The following is a 23,063-nucleotide window of genomic DNA, read 5'->3' as shown; positions in this document are numbered from 1 at the left end:
GGGACAGTGACATTAAGTCTCCCTAATTCCACACCCATACATGCCACTCACACAGACACATATGCAACACTGAACTAAGAGAGGCGGTATATTTTTACCAACAAATAAATAAATAAGAAATAGAGAGGGAAGAAACCATTTTTAATTTCTGTGCAAAGCTGCAGGCGGCTGTGTTTCACTCTTGGGGGATTTAACAGAAGATTACCGCCATATCAAATAGCATGCCCTCTCTAATGTTATGCCAACCTGCTCAGACGCATGCTCTTAGCTACTTCGGGTACAGCAACACACATGAGGAGCAGGGCGAGGGGGAAGAAAGATCACGGTAGGAGGCGGGGAACGGAGACGGCATCGCAGAATCAGGCTGCGGCTTTTGGATTTAGGCAGTCATCTGAAAAACGGCAGGACGCCGCCGAACGGAGAGGAATATTTTCTTCGTACCAGAAACTTTTGATAAGGGTGAATTTCCAGCTGAAGGTGACTAGTTCAAGCAGAGAGGCTGAGCTATACGTTCTGTCACTCCAGTGAGAAACGCTTAAAGCTGGGCTTACACTACACGAGATTTAAAATCCTAACTAATTCTGAGATAGAGCTGCATCACGCACATGAGAAAACGCTCAGACATGCACAAACTAGAAGATGTGAAAATAATGACACATCACACACTCCAAGATATTATTAAAAGAGCACACACATATTTGAACCTTATTTCAATTTATTATAATTGGAGATACACTCTGAGAAGCAAACTAGACACACTGCTCAAAATCCACCACTTGCTTGTAGTGCAAACTATGGTTCCAGCAACAATAATAACACCTCATAGTACGAGCAAAGAAGAAGGAAGACGATACTTCTTGCAGTATATTGGTTGAGTCAGATTTATGCAGTTAAAAGAGGACAAAGAAACCCAGTAGAGACAGTTTGAGGCTGCAGCTGTATTAGCCTTGCAAGAGGACAACGGTCAGTGGGGACTGGCTAGAAACCGAGCTGTGGCCGTGCAGAAAGCACACAGCAACTGGTGACACCTTTGCTCAAGTTGTTTTCCGATGCCAACAGAAACTAAATCACTCTGCTGCCATGAACTTCAGCGTGGGCTGTTTTTTTTTTTTGGATGCTGACGCTAGCCCGAGGGAGCTTGTGCGAGTGTGTGTGTGTGTGTGTGTGCGTCTTAAAATGCATGAAAGTGTTACTCCTCGCTCGCACAGAGGTGCGCTTGAGGCCCTTCCCAAAACCTCACAGATAAAGTGGAAAAGACAACCAAGACCAACAGGACAGACAGATGAGCACGGGGTTTGGCAAACAAAGTAGTAGCTACAGGCTAAAGTGGGGTGATACTTGACAATGCTGCAGTTTTCTCAAACTTTTGCGCTATTAGCATGGCTTCCTGTTACCACCATGCTGTTTTGTTTGGTGTTTTCTAGTCGCATTATTTCTTACATCCTTACTTTTTGTGAAAAGCCAGCACAGTGAGCTTGAAATGTCTGTGTCCGCCAGCTGAGCAGGTTGCAGGCGTGCAATGCATCCTGGTACATGTAGGAATTGAAATAATGCCTGTGTGAGGAGGACAACTCAAAAACCTTAAAGCTTTAACTGGTAATATAGCATACACGCACGTCATTGCCTCTGTTGCCGACAATTACACATTAACGCTAAGAGCAATCCTCACACGATCTCACATAATCTCATCGCGCAGTAGATGTAGTAGATGATTGGTACAACAACAAGTACAAGCATTAGTACCTTGCAGTGAGAAAAACAAACACAGAAGGCTTGGATGAGCCAACTCGGCTGTGTCCTCACTCAAATAATTTATAAAGCGGCCCAGAACTCTGGTAGTCTAAGTCCAGCATCAGATAAATCAGTCCCCGTGCAATCTAGTGAAAAGAGCGAGACACAAAAACAGAAAACAGAGACACTGATTTGGATCATCGGTTGTTATCTTATACGGGCACATTTAGCGTTCACCCGTGCGCATCCGAACGCGACCGACGCCTTGCATCCTGACAAACAAACAAATGAGAAAGTGAAACAGAGAAAAGAAAGAAACAAAGAGAGAGATGGATGGCGATAGAGACGCGCATGACAGGGAGAGAAAATGGAGTGTCGGTGCAAAGATGTTGAAGGCATCCAAAGACAGGTAGGAATGAATGGGAGGTGGAGAGGTGTTAAGGGTGAAAAGTGAAGATAGAAAATAGAGGGATAGAATGATGGATGAACAGAAAGAAAATAGAAAGATAATGTTGAAGCAGGAGGTCAGAGGGCAGGTGAAATGCTATCTCCATCTGTAGAGTTTCTGTAGGACACAAATTGAGGGAATCAGTTTAAAATTTCCATTAAAATTAATATTTTATATCATAAATAATAAGGGGAATAGTGTACACTCTACAGGGTAATAGATTAAGTTGAAATCCACTGACTAATATACATCATTATAAGAAAATACTTAGGTATGTAAGGGCTAGAGCTTTGAGGTACAATATTCCTGTGGTGCCGGAATGATCCTGTAATAGAGAAATACTTGAGAACAATTAAAATAAGAGGTAAGGAAGATTTCTAGATAGCAATTATAGTGATTAGAGGAAAGAGAGTCTAATTCCTCAAGGGACTTTTCAAGGAGAAGAGTTTCAAACTCGCAGCATAACGGCAGCTGGCAGGTGAACATCCTACTCTGAATAAAAGGGTCTTCTACCAGAGGTAAGCCAGTGGAGAGATTTAAAGATGGGTGGAGCGACGAGCTGTGGGAACAGTGGGGAGCAAGTGACAGTAAGGAGCCAAGAGAAGCTTGACGAGAATCAGGCTCAAAAAGGGAAACCGTCACCTTTCATCTTTATCTCCGTATCATACGCCGTAACACTCTGCACATCCACAGCTGTAACACTGAACAGTCAAAGTGTCTTTGAAATGCTGCTAAAATGGTGCCTCCGCTGCCAAACACCACACTTCCATCCACAGTGCAATTGCCAAACAGTCTGGAGCATCAAAATTCTCCTGAAATGCTCCGGTGGATCCTAAAATGCTTCTCTTTCACATATGGAAATGACTGAGACAAAGAAAGAAAGAAAGAAAGAAAGAAGGCGCTCATGTTAAATTTCTGTTTAGACCATTTTTGTCTCTTAGAACTATCTTGTGTAACAACAACTACAAGCTGAACACCCTTTTTCTCAACAAACCTGCTAATAAACCACAACCTTGAATAACAGTCTGTAGCCAAACTAAGTGACTGGCTGATGACTCAGAAGCCAGAATCACAGCGACCGAAACCGTATGAAAATCAGAACGCTAATCCCACTGGCTGACTGACAACTGCAGTACGACAGAAGGACAGACAATCCCGGTTTTAAGCCAATCCTGGTTCCTGGCTGACTACGGCGGACTGTTAAATCTGACAGGTCGGCGGCGGCTCAAACCTGAACTGGTCTGACAGGTTTCTTCGCCAGTTTTCTTTGCCCTTTTTTTTTCTTCTCTCACGGCTTCTTCTTCTCGTCGTTTGTGTATCTCCTGCTTCTCCCACTCCTCTTTCATCTCCCTTCCCCTCTAATGCACCCACTTCCTTTGCTAATTATAAAAATGAATGAGCTGAGCGCAGCTCCAGCTAAGAATCATTTTCTTTAAGTCTCTCCCTTTTGAAACCAGTATATTCGTCCACAGCTCCACTTAATCTTTGTCCGCGAACAGATATTGCACACTTCGCCAAGGCATAAGGAAAGCACAGATTGCCCCTGAGCCTGCGCTGAAGTGTTTATGTGTTTGTGATCAGCGTTGTGTGGTCAGTGAGAGGCTAACAGGGTCCTGCTGACCACAGGCTGTCTGCGGCGCTATGTTCAGTCAGGCTGACCAGAGCGGACCAAGCCCAATTAGCCCGGAGCTACCCTCTTCACATCACATCAGCGTCACAGCGAAGCCAACTGACATACATCCAGAACCACCATTTCCCAGGAGAGAGGAAAGGGAAGTGTCTGCAGTGGGATTCGGTAGCAAGAGCAGGACAGCAGTTCGGTGAATGAGTTGACAGCTGATGAGTCATATTCAGGCTTCTGTGTTGATAGGTATCTGATGTGTTAAAGGGTCCTCTGGCCAGACACGGAGACACCCTTTGAGCTGGCTGTGTTTTGTCGTCAAAGCTGTCTTCTGGTCTCCCAGAAGTAGAAACGAGTAGTTGTCCAAAAACATGTAATACAAGGCTGGATGATGTGTTTATGTCTCATCTCCTGCTGGGGGTTACACATTATCATCTAACTCGCGTTTGTGCAGGTGGATACTGACCTGCCTTACATTTCCTGTAGAGTGTGTGTGCTTATTTCACCTGAGAGATCACTGCTAACCTATTATATGAGCTATATTTAATTTAAGACTTTACACAAAAAGGAAACTACATTAAAGTGCATGGTCTCAACTTTTTTTTGTCTCATGTCAACAACAGCAACAAAAAAAACACATTCCCTTCCCAATAACCTCGACAAGTGTTCTGCTGAATGATGAAACAAAACTTAGCTTCTATGTCAGCGATGGAAAGAGGACAGCGCGGAGGGAAATATAATCCATAATCCAAAGCCTACCACTTCATTGGTCAAACAAGGTCCTGTTACAGCTGCCAACGGAGCTGGAACGCTGGCTTTGTTGACGATTTCGCTGCTGATGCAAACAACAGGAAACGTGGAAGTGTAATAAGCGTTCTGTTTTACCAGGTTTAACCAAATGCATCAAAACAGGAGATTGTGTGAGGGCGGATCAATGAAATACATTTGACTAGATGAGTCCATCGCCTGAAATTCCTTTCCCTCAAAGCCGCTGTCTCTAAACCACACAACATCGCCGGTTTACAGGACAGCGGTGAGACCGGTGATGCTGTGTGGTTTAGAGACAGTGGCTCTTTTGAGGACAAGACGGAAGGAAGAGCTGGAGGTAGAAGACCTGAAGAGGTTCAGGTTTTCTCAGGAATGAGTACATTAGCAGGACAGCTCATGTGAGATGTTTCGGAGATAACGTAAGAGAGCCCAGGTTGAGATGGTTTGGACATGTTCAGAGACAGGAGAGTTAATATATTGGTCGAAGGATGCTGAGGTTAGAGCTGCCATGAAGGAGGTCTAAAGGAAGACCAAAGCGGAGGTTTATGGATGTAGTGAAAGAGGACATGAAGAGGTAGTTGGTGTGAGAGAAGAGGACACAAAGGATAGGGCGAGATGGAAGCAGACGATTTGCTGTGGCGACCCCTGAAGGGAACAGCCAAAAGGAACAGAAGAAGAAGTCAATCACATGAAATGAATCTGGCTGAGCGGCTGAAGACCAGACAAGACAGACAGACAACAGAAAAACAGTGCTTTTGCGCGTGAGGGCCAACCGCCCTCCTCTATGTATTGTGCAACGTTTGGATCATTTGTAAACCCGTTGTACACTGAGGGTGCCTTCGTCTTTTGGCTCTAAAGGAACAGGAATTCCAGCCTCTGTTGTCTGACAGTCAGAGCACTCTGTGTAGGAGAGCGATTAGCAGCATGAGCTTCTTCATGTGATCCAGCACAGCTAACGGGTGAGGGAGGAGAAAAAGACAGGGATTGAGTTACCGTATGAGGTGAATGCACCGTTTGTGCCGTCACTGCTTAATTGGTGACTGGGTTGACCTCACAGTCCTAAGCTTCAGACCAAAAAAAAGTCTAAAATTCATTGATTTAAACGCTGAACTCTCAGCTAATATAATTTTTTTGCTCCACAATGTCAACACCTTGTGCTGTTTTTCATGTTCTTTGAGTGTGTCAGGCTGCATCCTGCTGGGGATGGGTGCTGCCATCAAGGAGTGTCATTGCTATGGGGTGCTGGTGCCTGGTCTGGTCTAGGTGGGTGGTACATGTCTAAGTAACATCCACATGAATGCCAGGTCCAAAGTTTCCCAGCAGAACATTGATTGTCACAAGATGGTCAATGAATTACTTCACCTGTCTGTTTTTTTAATGTTGTGGCTGATCGATGTACAATGGAAGTGAGCAGAAATTTTGTTTTGTGTGGAGGAACTGGACACATAGGGTAGATCAGACACAGCTCCATGTTTCATATTTTGCGGAGAATCGTTTGCAGCAGATGACCGTCAGAGGTTTTCCAGAGACATCACCACAAGCTTCCTCTTTTCAGGTGCTCCCAAGCTTTCAACGCTGCCTCCTTTGGTCCTTGCTATCTGCAGGTCATCCTTCATGTAGGTTTTTTAATAATGTAACACTGTATGTGTTTGTACCTATGCATGCCTTGAGGTTTGATAACCAAGTGAATGATGAAGGGGGAAACTTCCTTTCTGAACCCCAATCCCCCAAATCCCAGCTCATTTTACGCGTCACCAGACCCCACTTTAACTTGGCCAACTCTCACGCAGTCTCATAGCTGTTTGAATCCCTCACTCTCTCTCATACACACACACACTCATGCATGCTGAGAGACAAATATGAATGTTCACACTCAAACATCTGCGCACAGACACCACAAATATATGAACACACTCTCTCTTAATTACATTAACAATTATTTCCATTATATTTGTGTTTAAAATGTTACACAGGCATCAAACCTTTAAAATAGCGAAACACATATCCTACATATAACTGAAGCCAAAAAATTAGAAACACAGTATTTAATTCTGTTCACTTTGAGATGTTTCCTGCCTGTGTCTGGCCTACTAAACGCAGCTAAACACACAAAGATAAAAACAACTGCACGACTTCGAAAGCGTGCGCCAAGAAGGCTACCCTGAATCACAAGTCTCTAGTATCCCATCTCATTCAAGCTGCGCGATTTGGTTTTCATTCACAGAAAGCAGCCCTGTTTGTTTTGTTTGCCTTCGCATGCTTGTCGGGCTACAAGGGGGCGAGTCTGGTCTCAGGAACAAAAGAGACAAAAGAGTGCGAATGTGTGTGAGTTGGTGGAGGAAACAAGAGACAGCGCGAGGACCCAGAGACCCGTTAAGTCCACTTAGCTGACTCTGTGGTGTACTGAGCCTCTGAAATGAGCAAACGCCTGAATAAGAAATAAGAAAGCTGGAAGAAAGAAAATCGTGTCATTTAAGTTTAAACACCACCCATCTCACTGTTCTTTCTTCCATAAATGCACAACTGTCAATCCCCACCTGTGAAATATTAATATAAACAACTAGCATCCCACATTCATGGTATCAAATCCGATTTAGTTAGGTATGCTAGAGAAGTAAATCACAAATAATATTAATATGTTACAGTTTAAAATAAGATAATTTACTTTGTGTAGTTAGCATGCGGTAATTAGGGCCACCTAGGTTATATACGTATATTAAAATTAAATATATATTAAATCAGCCCACCAGAGCACAGATTCTAGAGATGAGATTTGTGGCTCTTTGGAGGGAGTCAGATCTTGTTGATCCATTCCTTTTAAAAGAGCCATTCAAAAGTCTGGCTAGTCTTGATATTTATTTATTTTTACGAAGCCAGCCTGGGGGGTAACTTATTTTATCCTCGAAAGAAGCACTGTAATAGATTTGGATCAGATGCTTTATTTATCACGTGAGAAATTTGGTAAACACCTTGGAGCTGACCAGGAATCGAACCCGGGGGCCAGTGCTATGCTCACCACCATACTGCTATACCACACGCCTCCGCCACCAACATCATCGAATCAAAGCAAAGGCAGGTGCTTCTGTGCGCAACCGGTTTAAAGAGCCGGTCAATAGAGTCGGTTCGTTTGCGAACGTCACAAGATTTTCTTACGTACCAAAGGGGGGCCCAGCAGAGAAAGTTTGGGAACCACTGCTCTAATGTAAACTACATCCATGGCGAATGAGGATGCATTCTCCTAAAACATGTTCAGGAGAACAAACGTGTTGCAGCATCATCATTTAATACGAAGGGTCGCTGATTCCCCAAAGCCATGTTTGTAATTACAGTAAACATGGCTCAGGTAGGAGGAGGAAGAGGAGCGATGAGGTGAGAAGAGAAAAAAGAAGAGGTAGGACCCCAGGGTGTCACGTGGTTGAAGTTAATTCTGTTTTCTGCTAGCATGTCACTGGGCCACTACGGAACGTGTCTGTCTAGAAACGATGGAAGAGGACTGAGGGAGGGAGGGCGAGGGGTTGTCTGAAACAACTGCACCTTGACTGATGTTGCATTCCGCCTCCTGTGAAACACTGAGCTTTTACACTTGAGCAGAGGACAGAGGTGTCAGCCGAAGTCCACAGCTGGATCACAGGATCTCCCAGGAACGCCAAAAATCGTCGCTACGCCCTCCCCCCCCTTTCATCCCCTCGCTTGTATGCCAGCCGACAAATTGTTCCCTCAAAAGAAGAGCGGTGGCCGGAGATGAAGTGGAACAATTAATTTCACGCTTGTCCTCCTTGCCTCAAAAGCAAGTTGGTCTGAGTCCTGTGTCTGGTGGCACAGAGACACTCCTCGCGGAGTTGTAAAACACACACAGATGAAAATGTAAATTAAACACAAATCAAACAGACATAAGAACAAGACATCTTTAAACATCTTGACAAAAAAAAAAATACCTAAACTAAGTCGGGGATCATAAACTCCGCCCGTCGATGCTGCTCTACTCACCATCATTTTTCGGTGGGGGTGAAAATAGAATTAATCACTATATGGACACGTCTCGAAATTCGATCAATGCTCTGTGAACGAATGGGGAGGATTGTGGGAGCACTTCCACGCACACCCAGCTTTGACAGACCACTCAATCATATGGTGAGAAGAGGACATGTACTGATAGGAAATAGACTGCGTCGTAAGGAGCGAGCTGGGAACTGTTTCACTGTGGTCAGTCGCTGCCCCCGCGACATCTGCCACATGTTCAGAGGCCCAGTCACGGACTGAAAAAGAAAGAGTCGGAAACCAGATAGTTGTAGGGCGAACATCTGGCACTGAGGGGCTGAAATATTTCCTTGCAAAATAAAAGGCTCGGGTCTCAGCTTCTGTTTTAGAGTTTCACCTGAGGTAATTATGAAGAATCTTTACAGCACAGCACACAGCAGTAATGAACAGGCTCCACAACTATGGTACAAATCATAGTATCTCTTTGCTCTTGATTGATTAATGCTCTGTTAAGTCTAGACAGATAGCAACAGCTAAATAATGATCCTACGCATCTTTCTTTATCACCGCTGTTACACACTGGTTTCCTTTCACAGCGCGCTGACAGCAGTGACAGCAGCTGTAAAAGCGTTATCATCCACAGAATTGAAATCAGAATTGGCTGATGAAGACAGTAAATCATTTCATTCAAATAAGAAGGCAGGGGGTAATTAACAGGAGTAAAGTACGTGTGGTGGATTCTCAATAACAATACCACCTCAACATACGCATGTTACCTATATTACATACATATTCTACCTGTCTGCTCCAAGATTTAAGAAAAAATCCCCTAATAGACCCCTAATTTTCTGCAGGTTTTTGTATTTAACTGGTCTGGAAGCCAGATTGAACTTCCCACACCCACCAAATTTTTGTGGTGGGGGAGGGGGGATCGTTTGGAAGTGCGTTACGCAGTGATGGACAGTAAAGTAACAGCGACATAGTTAATAATAATAATAATAATACATTGTAATGTAGCGCCTTTCTGGACACACAAGGACACTTTACAAAGACAGAACTCATCTGAGAACCACTGAGTTGATTTTAGGCATTTAACAATATGTGTTTTTGCCTGTACATCATTATTCACAGCCCAAGTACTGTTCCTATTCAATGTCCAGATGTGTTCTTGCCCCGCCCAATTTATCGAGGACTCATCGGGAGGGAACATTGTCAAGTAGGCAAAATGCCCGTAATGCGTGCTGGAGTTTGCAATAGAATGGCTCTGATTGGTTGCAGGATAATCCAGTTGCATGCAGAGATATTTTTTCTCTGTATTGTTTGAAACGCACCCCATAATACAATCCTGATAGTGTGTTACCAGACACATATTCTTCTACGCCAGGCTAATATTTAACGTTAGACTTATGTTTGACATTTTTCTGGTGGTATTTGTGGTATTTTGCCTTGAGAGTGGATAGAGACAGGAAAGAGAAGGGGATGACATGCAACGAGGCTTCTCCAGTTCTGCATATAAGCTGGTCACAATACGTGGTATCCATCACAAGACACCTAAACACAATCACAATGTTAAAGCTACAGGGCTGAATTTTTGTCTCCCCTTTCAGGCGTTGAGGTTTATTACACAGACACTGTTAATGCGTGGCTATGTCATAACATCATCACTACTGCCTTTCAGTCCCTTCTCTTCTTTTAGCACTTTCCAACAAGAAAAAAATGCACCTAATTTTAGTTTATTTTTCAGCTGGAGCATCAGAAGTTTTTGTTGGATGCCTTCCGATGGTTTTCTGGTATACTTGTTGATGCTGTAGACTAGTTTGTCCTTATTCATGCAGTTTCCTACCTCTTTAGCTTTGACAAAGCAGTCATTGCTGGTTTTAGTTTTGCATGTCTGCTGGCTAACATTTATTAATTAGCACTAAGGACAAACTACAGATGAAACTAGCAAAAACTGACCTGATGGTGACTGCAAAGTTGCGGAATCACAAGTTATTTACGGCAAAAAGAAAAAGTTGTAAAAATGAGAGAACACTAGACAAAAAAAAATATGTATTTTTCTTTGCTTCATTCATTCTTATTACCTAAATTAACTACATGTGAACATGGCCCTTGTAAACCTAAACAAAAATCACTAGTACATGCTACTATTTGAGCATAATTGAAACCACTTAAACACCTCATCCATTTCCCTCCTCAACACAAGCCATCCACCCGCAGCTCCTATGTGTGGGTGTGTTTGTGTGTGTGTGTGTGTGTGTGCTTCTGGAGTCACCAAGTGTTTAAAGGCTGCCTGAGGGCTGCTGGGAAGATGAGTAGAACAACAGCTGTACACTAACACAAACACGCGCAAGGCCTTATGGCATAGCTGGTAGCGATGCTCGGGAGTTTGTCCCGGGGTGCACCGCGTCTGTTAGGTATGCACCATTGCCCAACCAAGTGGGTGCCAAATTCGAGCTCTCTCTAATGACAACCATCTTTCACTCTCCTCACATGCCATGCCATCATGGTGCACCCACTAACCTATACTAACACACACATACGGAAGCTCCCAGAGGGCTAAGACTGACATGCCCCATGCCAGCATGAAAACAAATCTACCCGAAAATAACGTACTTAGGAAGAAAGTGCACCCTCTCTCTCTCAAAGCTTAAGAAGTGAGTCCCAGAAATACCACTTTTTCTTTCATAAGCTATAATTCACTTCACCCAAGCATAATAGCACCGTGAGCACGTCTAATCTGATCATACAGACCTGATTAATAGTCCACCTTCTATCTGTAGTTGCCTGCATTCAGCTGGTTTCAACAGAGACCTGGAAAACATTTTTCATGCTTTGCAGCACATACAGTGCGGCCTGCTGCTTCCCAATTCCACTCCACGCATTCTCACAGTCTCAGATTGATTCTAGCAGCAGCCAGCGTGAAAGTGGAATGGAAGAGGGAAAACATGGCGGTGGATGTATAAAGGCAATATTCATCCACGCAAGTTGAGGTTTATTAAGGGAAGTTACACTTTTTGGTCCGCGGTTTCATTTGGGTTCGCTTTGGAGCCATTAAAAAAAGAAATGGGGAAAATCAATGTGCCGCATGAAATGGAGAAGAATACTTTTGAGAACTGCAAAAAGATTTAGCAGCAGAAGCCATAAAGCCGAAATGAGCATATAAATATATGACACACAATTTAAATGTTGATCTTGAACTAATGAAACACAAATGACAAGAGCATCATGAGCAGCATCAACAAATCACTACGCTTTTATGGTTCAAATGTGAGCACTTTGTAGGTTATCCAGTAGAAAGTATTTTGCCAGATTATAGTTCATGTTAACCTGACATTATTGACAAGTTAACACGACCTGCTGGTGTTCCTGCCATGAACAGTCTGTTCCACATCATCTCACAGGAGCACATGAGGATGAGATTCAGACCCTGTGCAGGTCAAAGGAGTAAACTGACCTTTCCAGCACTCCTAGAACTAGAGATGGTACATGCCTTGTGGCCTTTTGAAGAGAAGTAGCAGTGTGGGCATGCATGATCCACATCCACACACTGTTGACACCAATGTCTTGAGGATCTTTCATACTTCCCAACACTTAAAGTGGCTTCATCAAGTCGACTTAATTATTTTTTTCAGAAAGATAACACTGTGTTGTTCCAAATGAGAGAATAGTCTTTAAGGAAGTGAAGCTAAAACATTGCCAGCAATAAATTTAACATCAAAATTAATCAATAACTACTAGAAAAATCAGATGTAATTCATGGGGGAATTAAAACACTGTATGATTTGTATGCAGTTTATGATACACCGATCAGGCATAACATTATGACCACTCACAGGAAAAGTGAATAACACTGACCAACTTGTGATAATGCAATGTGTTGTCAAGGTGTTGACCTGTCCTCCAGATTCACTGGATCCCAAACTAATCAAGTATCTGTGGGATGCACTGGAACGAGCCTGATCCACAGAGGCCCCTCCCCTCAACCCACGGGACCCAAAGGCCCCCACTAACAACATCCTGTTGCCAGACACCACAGGACACCCTCAGAAGGCCCATGTACCATTCTCTGATGAGTAACAACTGTTTTGGAGGCACAAGGGAGACCTACACAATATTAGGAAGGTGGTCATAATCCTCCTGCAATTTCTACGACCGATTTGTCACAATTTACCATCACTTTATAGATTCCAGTTTGAGATATTGGCATAGGCAAGCAGGCAACTACTGGGCAAGTGTTCTCTGAAATGTTTTCATAGCAATATTTGAACAGGTACATTGATAGTAGAAGCTTCAACTGGAATGGTACTAATCATTGTCAGTAATGTGACCAGTCATTAAACATGAAATTCATACTACTGAGTCTTCCGTTGCTCCAAGCTCATATAAGAGTGCTGTACCTACAGCTCAGGATCAAGTTAGTGCTGGCGTGGCAAATGAGACAACCAAGATGTGGGGCCAATTCAGAAGACGCTTTTTAAATTAAAATAAGCAAGACAGGCTAACAATAAAGCATGATTTTCACTGCCAGGGTATGTAACCTGTCTGTTTCTTGACCGTCTGTGTATGACGGTGTTGCCCTCATTCAACTATAAGTCTCTCTTTCTCTTAATTTCATGAATATGGTCTCATGTGATGAAGGAATTTAATGGTGGCAACAGCTATCCCAGAGACTCAGTGGAAGCAGTGCTGTCAGTATGACATTTTATTCTGGAGCTTTGTATCTTTGTTACAGCATGTGCCAATCAACGCCATGTAATCAATAGGACTCAACATTAGTCAATACTGATCCTCTGTATCCCATGTAAGTAATCACTTGTCACTTACTCACTGCTCAGCATTACACCAGTCTCATCAGCACATTAGCCTGTGCAGGACTGCAGCCAACAAAAGCATCACAAAGACGCTAAAATAAACATGCACAGATAGAGCGTGAAACATTTTTTTTAATACTGTAATCAATTTGTGGTTTCACATCGCTATTCAAGCATAACTGTATTCCTCCGCTCTGTGCGCCCTGCAAGAGTGTGTTTGTGTGAGGTGATATCAAGTGCAGGTGAAGGTCATCGAGAGGAGGGACCACTGCTGTCCCACACAGCTGGGTTTGGCAGCACTCTCACAGTCCATCAGAGTGAAGGGCTCTGTAAAGTACAGTCAAAGTGGGTGTGTGCAGGTTGGCAGGGTTGACGTAAAAGCAAAGGGGGTGACTTGGGACATATGCCGAGGCCGTCGGAGAGCCGACGGAACTGTCTTTCGAGGGCGTGGGCACCGGCGCTTCTAGGTCCGAACACTGCCGGTGTCCCAAGATCCCCTTCCATGTATTCTTTAGCGCCGGAGCTGCATCCTATCCATTATTAACGCGGAGGGATCGAGATGGAGGGAAAGGAGAGAGACAGGGAAACCGCAAGTGGGAAGGGGGGAGAAGGAGGAAATAATAATTCGGGAGGGCGGGGTGTACAGAAGTTGCAAAAACACATGGGTGAAACTACTGACGGCGGGAAGAGTTGAGAAATAAAGAAAGAACTATGAGTAATAATGCAGAATTATCTCAGCATGCAGGGCTTAGAACATATAAGGAGGTATTTTTGAGTGATGGAGCAGCTGCAGTGGGTCTAATGTTCTTTCTATTCACTGTATTTCTTCATAAGCCCAGTCTTTACCTACAGCAGGCTGGGTGGACCCAAACAACCGGCTGCATGATTGATGTGGACAGGAGCTAGTCACAGACAGTCCTTCACACAGTGCTGCACACGTTAATGTGCTTAATAGTAGAAGTCCCGCCCCTTTAAGAAGTTTACTCTCCGTATGCATTCGGGTCTGGAGCACACCAGGTGAACAATCTGTCATAATTACAGACGTTTTGTGTGTGTGTGTGTGTGAGTGTGTGTTAATTAATGTCCAGCACAGCCACGCCGCGGTGCTCTTTATCTGCGGGCCAGCAGAGGCAGAGGCAGAGCTGAGCAGCCGATGACAGATGACAGTGGATATTCATCTTCACTGTTCGCATTTATCATCCCAGCAGCGCTGAGCACAAGGTGTTACGGTCCACGCCGCGAAAAACACCACGCGGGCGTGCGCGGGTGTCCTGCAGGAACTTCGGAAAGCGGGGAGGGAAAAAAAAATAATAAAAAATCAACTTCCCCGCAAACACGGCAAATGAATTTCAGTCAGAGAGACGGGTGTAAATCAAAAGATGCGAAGCGCACAATAAGCCATCAAAAGGCACTTGATTTCCTGAGCCCGCAAATACAGCGTCAGCAGTTGAGCTCTTTAAGAATTTAAGTTCTTTAATCCGGTAGCAAAGGGCCTCACTCCCTGCTCCTGAGCTCTCTACAGTAAAGGCAGGGTGTTTGATTCACAGTGGCTTTTCTCTTGCTTTTCTCACCAACAAAGCACTAATTACAGTATGAGTGAGTGGCTGTGTTGGCTAAAGCTGGCCAGCTCGGACATGAAAGGATAGCAGCTCAAGCTGCACTCCTGCCTGCTAACGCTGTAATTAACTCTGTGACACGACATACCTCCTTCCTTTCCCTGTTCCATTCTCCTTTTCTCTCTCTCTCTCACACACACACACCTCTTTCTCTCCCCCTCTCCCTCCGCGACCAGCGAAGGCATCAAATTTAGCCAGATCGCGCTTTAGTCAATGAGAACAAGAGAGCGAGGCAGAGGGAAGCAAGAGAGGAGGTGGGAGGGTGAGGGGAGGTTAGGGGAAAGAGGGGACAGTGATCAGTACACACCCCTACACAGCCCCCTTCCCTCACCTCATTGCCAGCCACGCTGAACCAAACCTGACAGCTATTCAATTTTCCCAAAGCTAAATCTAATCTGCAGCCGTCTCCCCCTCGCTGACACACTGTTACACTGCAACGCCTCAGCCATCACCCACCCTTGGCAGCAGATTGGCACCAACACACATAGTCCCCCCCCCCCCCACACCCCCTCCACTTTGACACATGCACACACAGAGTCATCCACGGGGCAGGAAAAGGCAAACAGAGGGCAAAAGGAGAAATGAGTAAAGTTGCTTTTTTTGAGTTAGTCTGAAGAAGTCAGTTTGACCCTAAAAAAAAAAAAAAATTCTGGGTATTACAAGAAGGTGGATATTGATTTAGAGCTATATGTCAACCTGAACCCCATAATGATTTTGATTAGACACAAAAGAAAGTCATATAAAATGTGCAGATATTATACTGTATTTCCCCATACATCTATATCCAGTTTCAAAGCTACAGGAATATATTTCTGTGTTTTGTCCCTTACTTTCATATTCCTTCATAAGATTTGTAATTTGAGAATATTTGTGGGAGCTCCTCCTCTGATCAATAACATTTTCTCCAGACATCAGTCCGCTCAGCTCTGAGTCTTCTCAGTCGGTACATGCATGCACAATGTAACACTTTTAACATGCTAAGAAAAAGGCATCACTTTGGTGGAATAAATACAGAACCCCAAAATCAAATTAAAACTTTGAGCGCTGTTTAATACCAAGAACCGAGCAGAAAATCTAAAAACATTTCATCAAATCACACTGCAGCTCGGCACACAGCGAGAGTCATTCTTCCGCTGTTGTCTTCCAAATATGTAATTAATTTTAAATGAATGTGAAAAACTGAAATGCATAATCATTTCCACTTCAAAATTAGGCAATTAGTCATGCACATAAATCTGGTTAGTGTGACTGAAATACAGATTCCAAATAAATCTTTTTTTTTTTCCTTTTTTTTTTCCCCCAAATCAGACAAATATAAAACGGTCTTTTGCAGAGAATTAGGTTTCTGTCTTGATGGAAGGCCTCTAATACATCAAAACATAACACTGCTGGTGTGTGTATTACTAAAAATTAATTGATCTCTTGGGTTTATAGGATTTTTTATTATTTTTTGAAAACTGACGCCAAATAAACTGACGCATGTTTCTATTATTTTGACAACCCCATTTTAGTCTGTGGGCTGGGCTAAACAACGGAGACACGTTTGTGTTTAACACAGTTCAACGGCACCACAAACTACATCACCCAAAATGATCACAGAGCGGAATCACCACCTTTCTCCTCCTTTAACAGTTGTGACGCTAAAATTTAGTGCAGGACTGCTACATTACAGCGCATTCATTTTCACTAGTGTACCTAATGATTTGGGAAGCAAGTGAAAGATGCAATACAAAGACAAGTAAGTAAACTTTATCTGAAAACGTGTCACTGGTGGTTTGGAATTTCGTACCGTTTTAATCAGTTATTGATAACACATTATGCTGTACAACTGCTGCACAGAATATGTAAAACTGCAAGATGAACGTATATCATATATATTCATATATAATCCAATAAAAAAAAAAAGAAATAAATGTTTTCTGACGTTATAGTACAGTAGCATTCAAGATTTTAAAATTGTATTTTAGGTGCCACATATAATGACACATATTTGTTTTAAACTACAAAAAGGATGTTATCCTCCCCATAGTCCCTAAATGTAAGCGTTTCACTTCTTCACTCCACTGGACAACTTCAGTACTGATATACATCGATCAGGCTTAACATCTTAACACACTTCCTAATATCGTGTAGATCTCTCTTGTGCCTCCAAAGCAGACTCATCAGAGAATGGACTTCTGAGGGTGTCCTGTGGTGTCTGGCAACACAGTGTTGTTAGTGGGGGCTTTAGGGTCCCATGGGTTGAGGGGAGGGGCCTCTGTGGATCATCCCACAGATACTTGATCAGTTTGGGATCTAGTGAATTTGGAGGCCAGGTCAACACCTTGTGCTGTTTTTCATGTTTTTTTGTTTTTTTTATGAGTTGTTCCTAAACCGTTTGTGTGTGTGTCTGTGTGCGCCCCATCCTGCTGGGGATGGCTGCTGCCATCAAGGCGTGTCATTGCTATAGGGTGGGGGTGCCTGGTCCTGTCTAGGTGGGTGCTACATGAGCGTTCACATGAATGCCAGGTCCAAAAGTTTCCCAGCAGAACACTGTACACTTATTTACTTCTCCTGGTCATAATGTTGTGGCTGATAGGTGTATTTTTTTTTTTTAGTCTTTTTTATCCCATTCTTTAGCAGTATTGTCAGCAGACATGATGGTGGCTTGCGGCACTAAGCTCTTGGGTAGTAAAAGAAAATGCTATGGCCCTACTCTGTATAAAAAACCACACATACACTGCCCCCTCCCACCCCCACCCCCCACCCAATCGATTCCAGCATAGTCTCGCCACACACCATTACACCTTCCTATCATCCCCTGGTCTTTTGCTCTTATATGCGCCTCCATGTGAGAGAGAGATGCTGTGCGTATGTGTGATTGAGCGTGCCTTAAGTAGGTATGCAAACTTGACACACACGATGCAAGCATAAACGCCCGCTGCCTGCTCCCTGGCCCCCGACGCAGCTTACGCTTTTAAGAATAGGAACGCGGACGTGCGCGGATGACTTCCAGACAGCCACAGACCGATCATTTTTCTTGTATCTCCCATTAACAAGAAGCTTGAAGTTATTTCGGCCGTAACGTAATGTCCCACCACTTTGGTTCCAGAAGACCATAACGTCAGTGAGGTGAAAACTAGTCCAGCAGACACAGCCATCACAGCCAGGCTGGCTCGTATAGACAGGTTGCTCAATGACACATGAAATTAAAGATTTCAACAGAATGGCAGTGAAGAGGGTAAAACACACAGAGCTAATTCAGGCTATCAGTGGGAGATGTTTAATGCGTCTCCAACACAAGTCTTCCTTTCCTTTACATGGGTGTGTGCGAGTGTGGGTATGTATGCAGCAGTGTATCTATACTGTATCTGTACATGCACTGCTAACATTTGACTTGTGTAACACAATGAGGCCGCTATTGATCATGTTTTTTTCTTTCCTTCTTCAGGCGCACAGAAGCACACGCATGTCCTCACTGGTATAACCTTGAAATAGGAGCTGTATCCGATGGATATAGGAAGTGGGCAGTGGCGTGGGAAGGGAGGACAGATCAGGACAGGGGAGGAAGGATGAGAGCGTGGATAAATTTGATCCAACTTAATTTATAATAATAATATAGAAAGAAGGTTTTAAATTTTCACTACAAACATAAGCCGTTATTTACAGATATTTTAATTTTAATATATGTATTCAAATGCATTCAAACATCCGTCTGGGAATTATGCCAATATATGTATAACTATTACATCTCAAGAATCCATTTAAAACCGATCCAACAAACCTGTTTTCATTCTCTCTGAAATAACTGAGAGCATCTATATGAATTATTAATTTAAGACACTAATGTACTTGAATTGCTACTCAATTAAAGTTATTCACTGCATGGTTCTGTTGTAAGTAATTATGATTACAACACTGCGCTTTTCAAGAATACCTCTTGTTAAACTGGAAGCCAAACCAAGCATCAAATTTATGCAGAGTTAACACCAAGGAAGAAACACATACAAACACACAAAAAAATTAAATACATAATGCAGGAGCCACAATAGATGACACGCTTTTAAAACTGCTGAAAAGATGACTAGAAAATATCAAACCTGTTGAGCACCATTTTCTCTTTTTAGCGCTTCTTTGCAGGCTCAATTTGAATGTGTATACGGGGTGGAATTTCAAAATATAAATGCGCAGTTTATAGTACTGCGGCACATTGACTGCGTAGCTACGCCATAGCTCCAGACCCTACGCCGTAACCTGACGTGCAACTCCCCCGAAACGTAACCGTAACGTCTGTGATTGGTCCAAAATGCATGTACGATATATGATCAATGCTTAGAAAAGCCCAAATATACAATATTTTTGGCATTTCTGCGCAACAAACAAACAAACAAAAAAAATATTCATTTGATTTACGTGAATACCCACGCATCACCAGAAACTGACGCCCAGTCAGCTCATGCCTGGCTGGCTCCTCCTCACTGCCAATCACATGTGCAGCGTTCAGCGTTGAGGTGGTCCTGCATGCGGTGTGTAGTTCCAATGCTTTTATTTTCATAGCATTTTGATGAGAGGTGGCTGTGCAAAGAGGTGCAATTGACTGGGTGGGTAGACAATTAAATGAAGCAGTCGTTTTATTCAAATGGCAGTTTTGTTTTTAAATGCGCTGCCATAGTGTGCGATTTTTTCAAGTTGTTTTAGTACATACGATAAAATATGATCATTTTAAAGCGACAGTACGATATTTCTTTCTGGTGGCCAGACAAGCACCGAAAGTTCTCCTTTGTTCAGGCTCCTCCACACCATCTACACAGATGTCTCCCCTATGTTCTGTCCTGCAGTGCTTTCAGTGAAACTAACTGTTGATCCACATTTATATACTCTAACGTAAGCTTGCTCGGTTCCACTCGCCGTTGTGTCAAGTGCAGAGGGAAACTCAACACAGCTAAATGAAGGCGCAACCCCGTACGCTGTAGATACGCCATCAACGTGCCGTGGTACTGTAAATTAAGCTTTACGCCTAATGGTTTTGATGAGAATATGCAATGAATCAGACAAAAAGCAGTGTGTGTGCATGAGTGTCTGTCTTGCAGAGGTATTGTTATTTCCAAGGGAGTTTAGTTACGCTGGGGTCAGAGAGATAACTGAAGAGAGACTGAGTCCATCTGTCCCCTGCCTGGGGGAAACACACATACACACAAGCCTCGTTTTTTTTTTTTTCTATTCAGTACCGTCCTCCTCTCTATGTACAACCGTGTATATGCCTCATGCTTTCTGTCTATTTAAAAGCATATGTGCCCTTGGGGAATCTGTGGTCCTTCCTCCTCACTATTCCTGGACAAGAGCTACTGGACTGTACCGGACACACAATAATAAGGCGTAGCATACACGAATGCTGTATTCAATGCCTAAATGCATGCGTGCAGATATAGATTCTCCGCATCCAACTACTGTGGGATCCAGCAAGAGGGCACGGTGAATAACGCTACACTTGCATCATAACAGGTTGGTGTGAAAGATGCACTTTTGCGACAAAAAAAGGTCTTCAGTCTTTTCTCCGCTCAATTAACCCCGCGGCCCTCATTTGCATTTCATAAAGAGGTCGTCACTCCGTGGGAGGGTTATCTTCCTTTTGGAGGCAGAAAATAAAAAAAAGATGAGAAGGGGGAACAGTTTCTATCCTGTCAAAAAGATAACACCACTCATCTGCCTTATCAGGGGCTGATGAAATCCACGCTGTAGGCCCACGCACGCCTATGCGGCTGTGCCGTTTGTACGTACAGTGCGTTGTCGCGTGTTTCATGTGTGTGCAGGATTCTGTGTGAACTGTTTAGCGTGCATGTAAATGACAGACTCAGGTCTTACGTCTCCAATTTTAGCCCGCGACCCCGGGGGAGCATAATGAGTTTCCACATCCACCGGGGCTCTGATGTGTTGGCCACGAGCACATGTCTGCGTGACCACTGAGAGGCCAGTTTCGGCTTGGCCTTTTATCCACTAATTATCCATTAGCAAGTTTTAACTCAGCTTTCGTCAACTGACCCTCCATTAGGGAAAAATTTGCATTCCATCACACTCAAAACTTATGGTAATGCCTCGAAGCGGAGCGGAAGAGGGACGAGAGGAGACAACAGAGAGTCGCAAAAAAGAGGTAAGAGCTGTTAAAAATGTGACAAAAGATCTTTCCTGAGAGGACATTTTTTTTTATGTGTGTGTGAACGCATCTGCCGGAGTGCTTGATAATTGACACCTACTTAAATGGCACATGTTCCGAATAAGCTTTCACATCCGTTCCTACACGGCCGACGTGCATTACCGATTCTCAAGTGGCTAAAAAGCGCGGGTCCTCCAGTTTAAGAGATGAAAAGTGACATTTCTCTCAACTCAAAAATTACCCATCGCCAATTGTTTCCGCTCATAAGCCGCTCTTTCACACCCACACAGCGATTTTGAAAGTCCCATAAAAAGGTACCTTTAAGCTTTTAAATAAACAGTTGCTTTGCCCACTGTCACATACAGTACTGTGCACAATCTGGAATAGCTTATAGCACACTCACACGATTGCACTTTAAAAATAGAAAGCGTATTTTAAAGGATATCGGGGGACATTTTTGAAAAGAAAATAACCTCCTATTCTCCGTCTATTCCTGCTTGAGTGTTTAACTGTCCACGAGAAGAAAAATACGCAGCGCAAGCTCTGTTCATGTGGAAATGTGAATAATGTTCGGGTGTCAAAGGTCCCCAAAGTGTAGTTCTAGGTGGACACCTGGAGAGTTCAGTTCAGGCATTATAACAGCTCACCTTCTGCAGCAGCTGGGAGCCAGAGTACTTTGCTGAGATGGACTTCATCTCCCCACCAAAAGCTGAAGCCCACAGCTTCACCCTGCAGACACACACCATGCACACAGGCAAGCAAGAAATAAAAAATATGAGCAAATATGCTGAAACGTAATAGTAGGCATGCTGGCTTGTTTTTTTTTACTATGTTTTTTGACTCATTCTGCAGGAGCATTCATTTATAATACAACATTATTTTATACTTGAAATGTAATACAAATACATAGAATTAAATAAAATCCAGTGGAACACATTCATTTATCATTTTCGAGTTATACAGCTGGGGTATTTTTTTAATTAAGTTGGAAACCACTTTGTAACGCAGCACCTTTGGGTTAAAAAGCGGATCTACTTACACGGATGGAGGGATGCTTTGGTGGGTTCCTCCCACCCCAGTTACCCTGATGCTTAGAGTTGAGAAAAGTAAAAGCAGCCACGTACAGCAAGCACCGGAAACCACACAGCTCCGATCCACCTGCATTTTGGGCACAAATAACTCCCCCCTACGCGCACAGTGCGAGTTTTTGGGCTTATGCCGCTGCCACCGTGGAGTTTCTTTCCTCTCCGGAGAAGCCAGATATGAAAAGGGGGGGGGAAAAGATGGAGGGAATCAAAAGTCACCTATGCTGGCGGACTAAACCATTCATGGCAATTTGTTGAGCTGCTCAGCATGGTGCGGGACGCGGACGAGCGACGCGCCTTTGCGAGGAGCAGGATCCTCTTGCTGTTTTGAGTTTATCCAAAGTGCCGCGGTGTGGCCCCGCTGACCGGTGCGGCGCACACGGTGATGCTGCCCGACGGAAAGTCGAGCTCGACTCCTCTGACAGGGAAAGTCTGCCTGGTCGCTTTGATTGGATGACCTCAACCACTGAGAACAGAGTGGAGGTGCAGGGGGAACCGGGGAGATCATCAAACGATGCAGCGCACAAGAGCACGCCTACTCCTCTTGAGTGATGCGACCAGCCTCCTCTCTCTCTGACTTTCTCTCCTTCTCTCTCCGTCACACACACACACACACACACACATATTCCTGCTCTCATCGTTTCTCTCAGGATCTGAGGACAGGCTACTGAGTGTGCTGCCATTGTTGTTTTTGAATTACGCCATACTTTTGACTCGCCTCTCTCATCCCCCCCCTCTCTCCCCCACTCAAGGGCTCTAATACAGAGCTATTATAGCTAGCCTTTAGCTTTCATGTCAGATCAAGTCATGCACTGTATGCCCAGTTCACTGAAGCAGGAATCACTGCTAAAGTGCTGACGAAAGGGGAAGAGGAG

General features: G+C 43.8%; 1 protein-coding gene across 1 annotated transcript in view; it reads right to left on the bottom strand.

Annotated features, from left to right (window-relative positions):
• The window catches only part of cacna2d3a (calcium channel, voltage-dependent, alpha 2/delta subunit 3a), a gene marked incomplete at its 5' end in the record, with an annotated part of 116,481 nt that extends 94,214 nt beyond the window's left edge, over positions 1-22,267 (bottom strand). The window contains 2 exons of the mRNA XM_084552580.1: positions 21,751-21,832; positions 22,143-22,267. Of these exons, the coding sequence (XP_084408706.1) occupies positions 21,751-21,832; positions 22,143-22,267 (207 nt within the window). The remainder of the gene's footprint in view (positions 1-21,750; positions 21,833-22,142) is intronic.
• Positions 22,268-23,063: the final 796 nt, after the last annotated feature.

This window comes from Chelon labrosus (genome assembly GCF_963514085.1).
Source record: "Chelon labrosus genome assembly, chromosome: 10".
NCBI classification, from domain to species: domain Eukaryota; kingdom Metazoa; phylum Chordata; class Actinopteri; order Mugiliformes; family Mugilidae; genus Chelon; species Chelon labrosus.
Note: the sequence above shows the minus strand (reverse complement) of the source record. Positions and strands in the feature narration are given on the sequence as shown.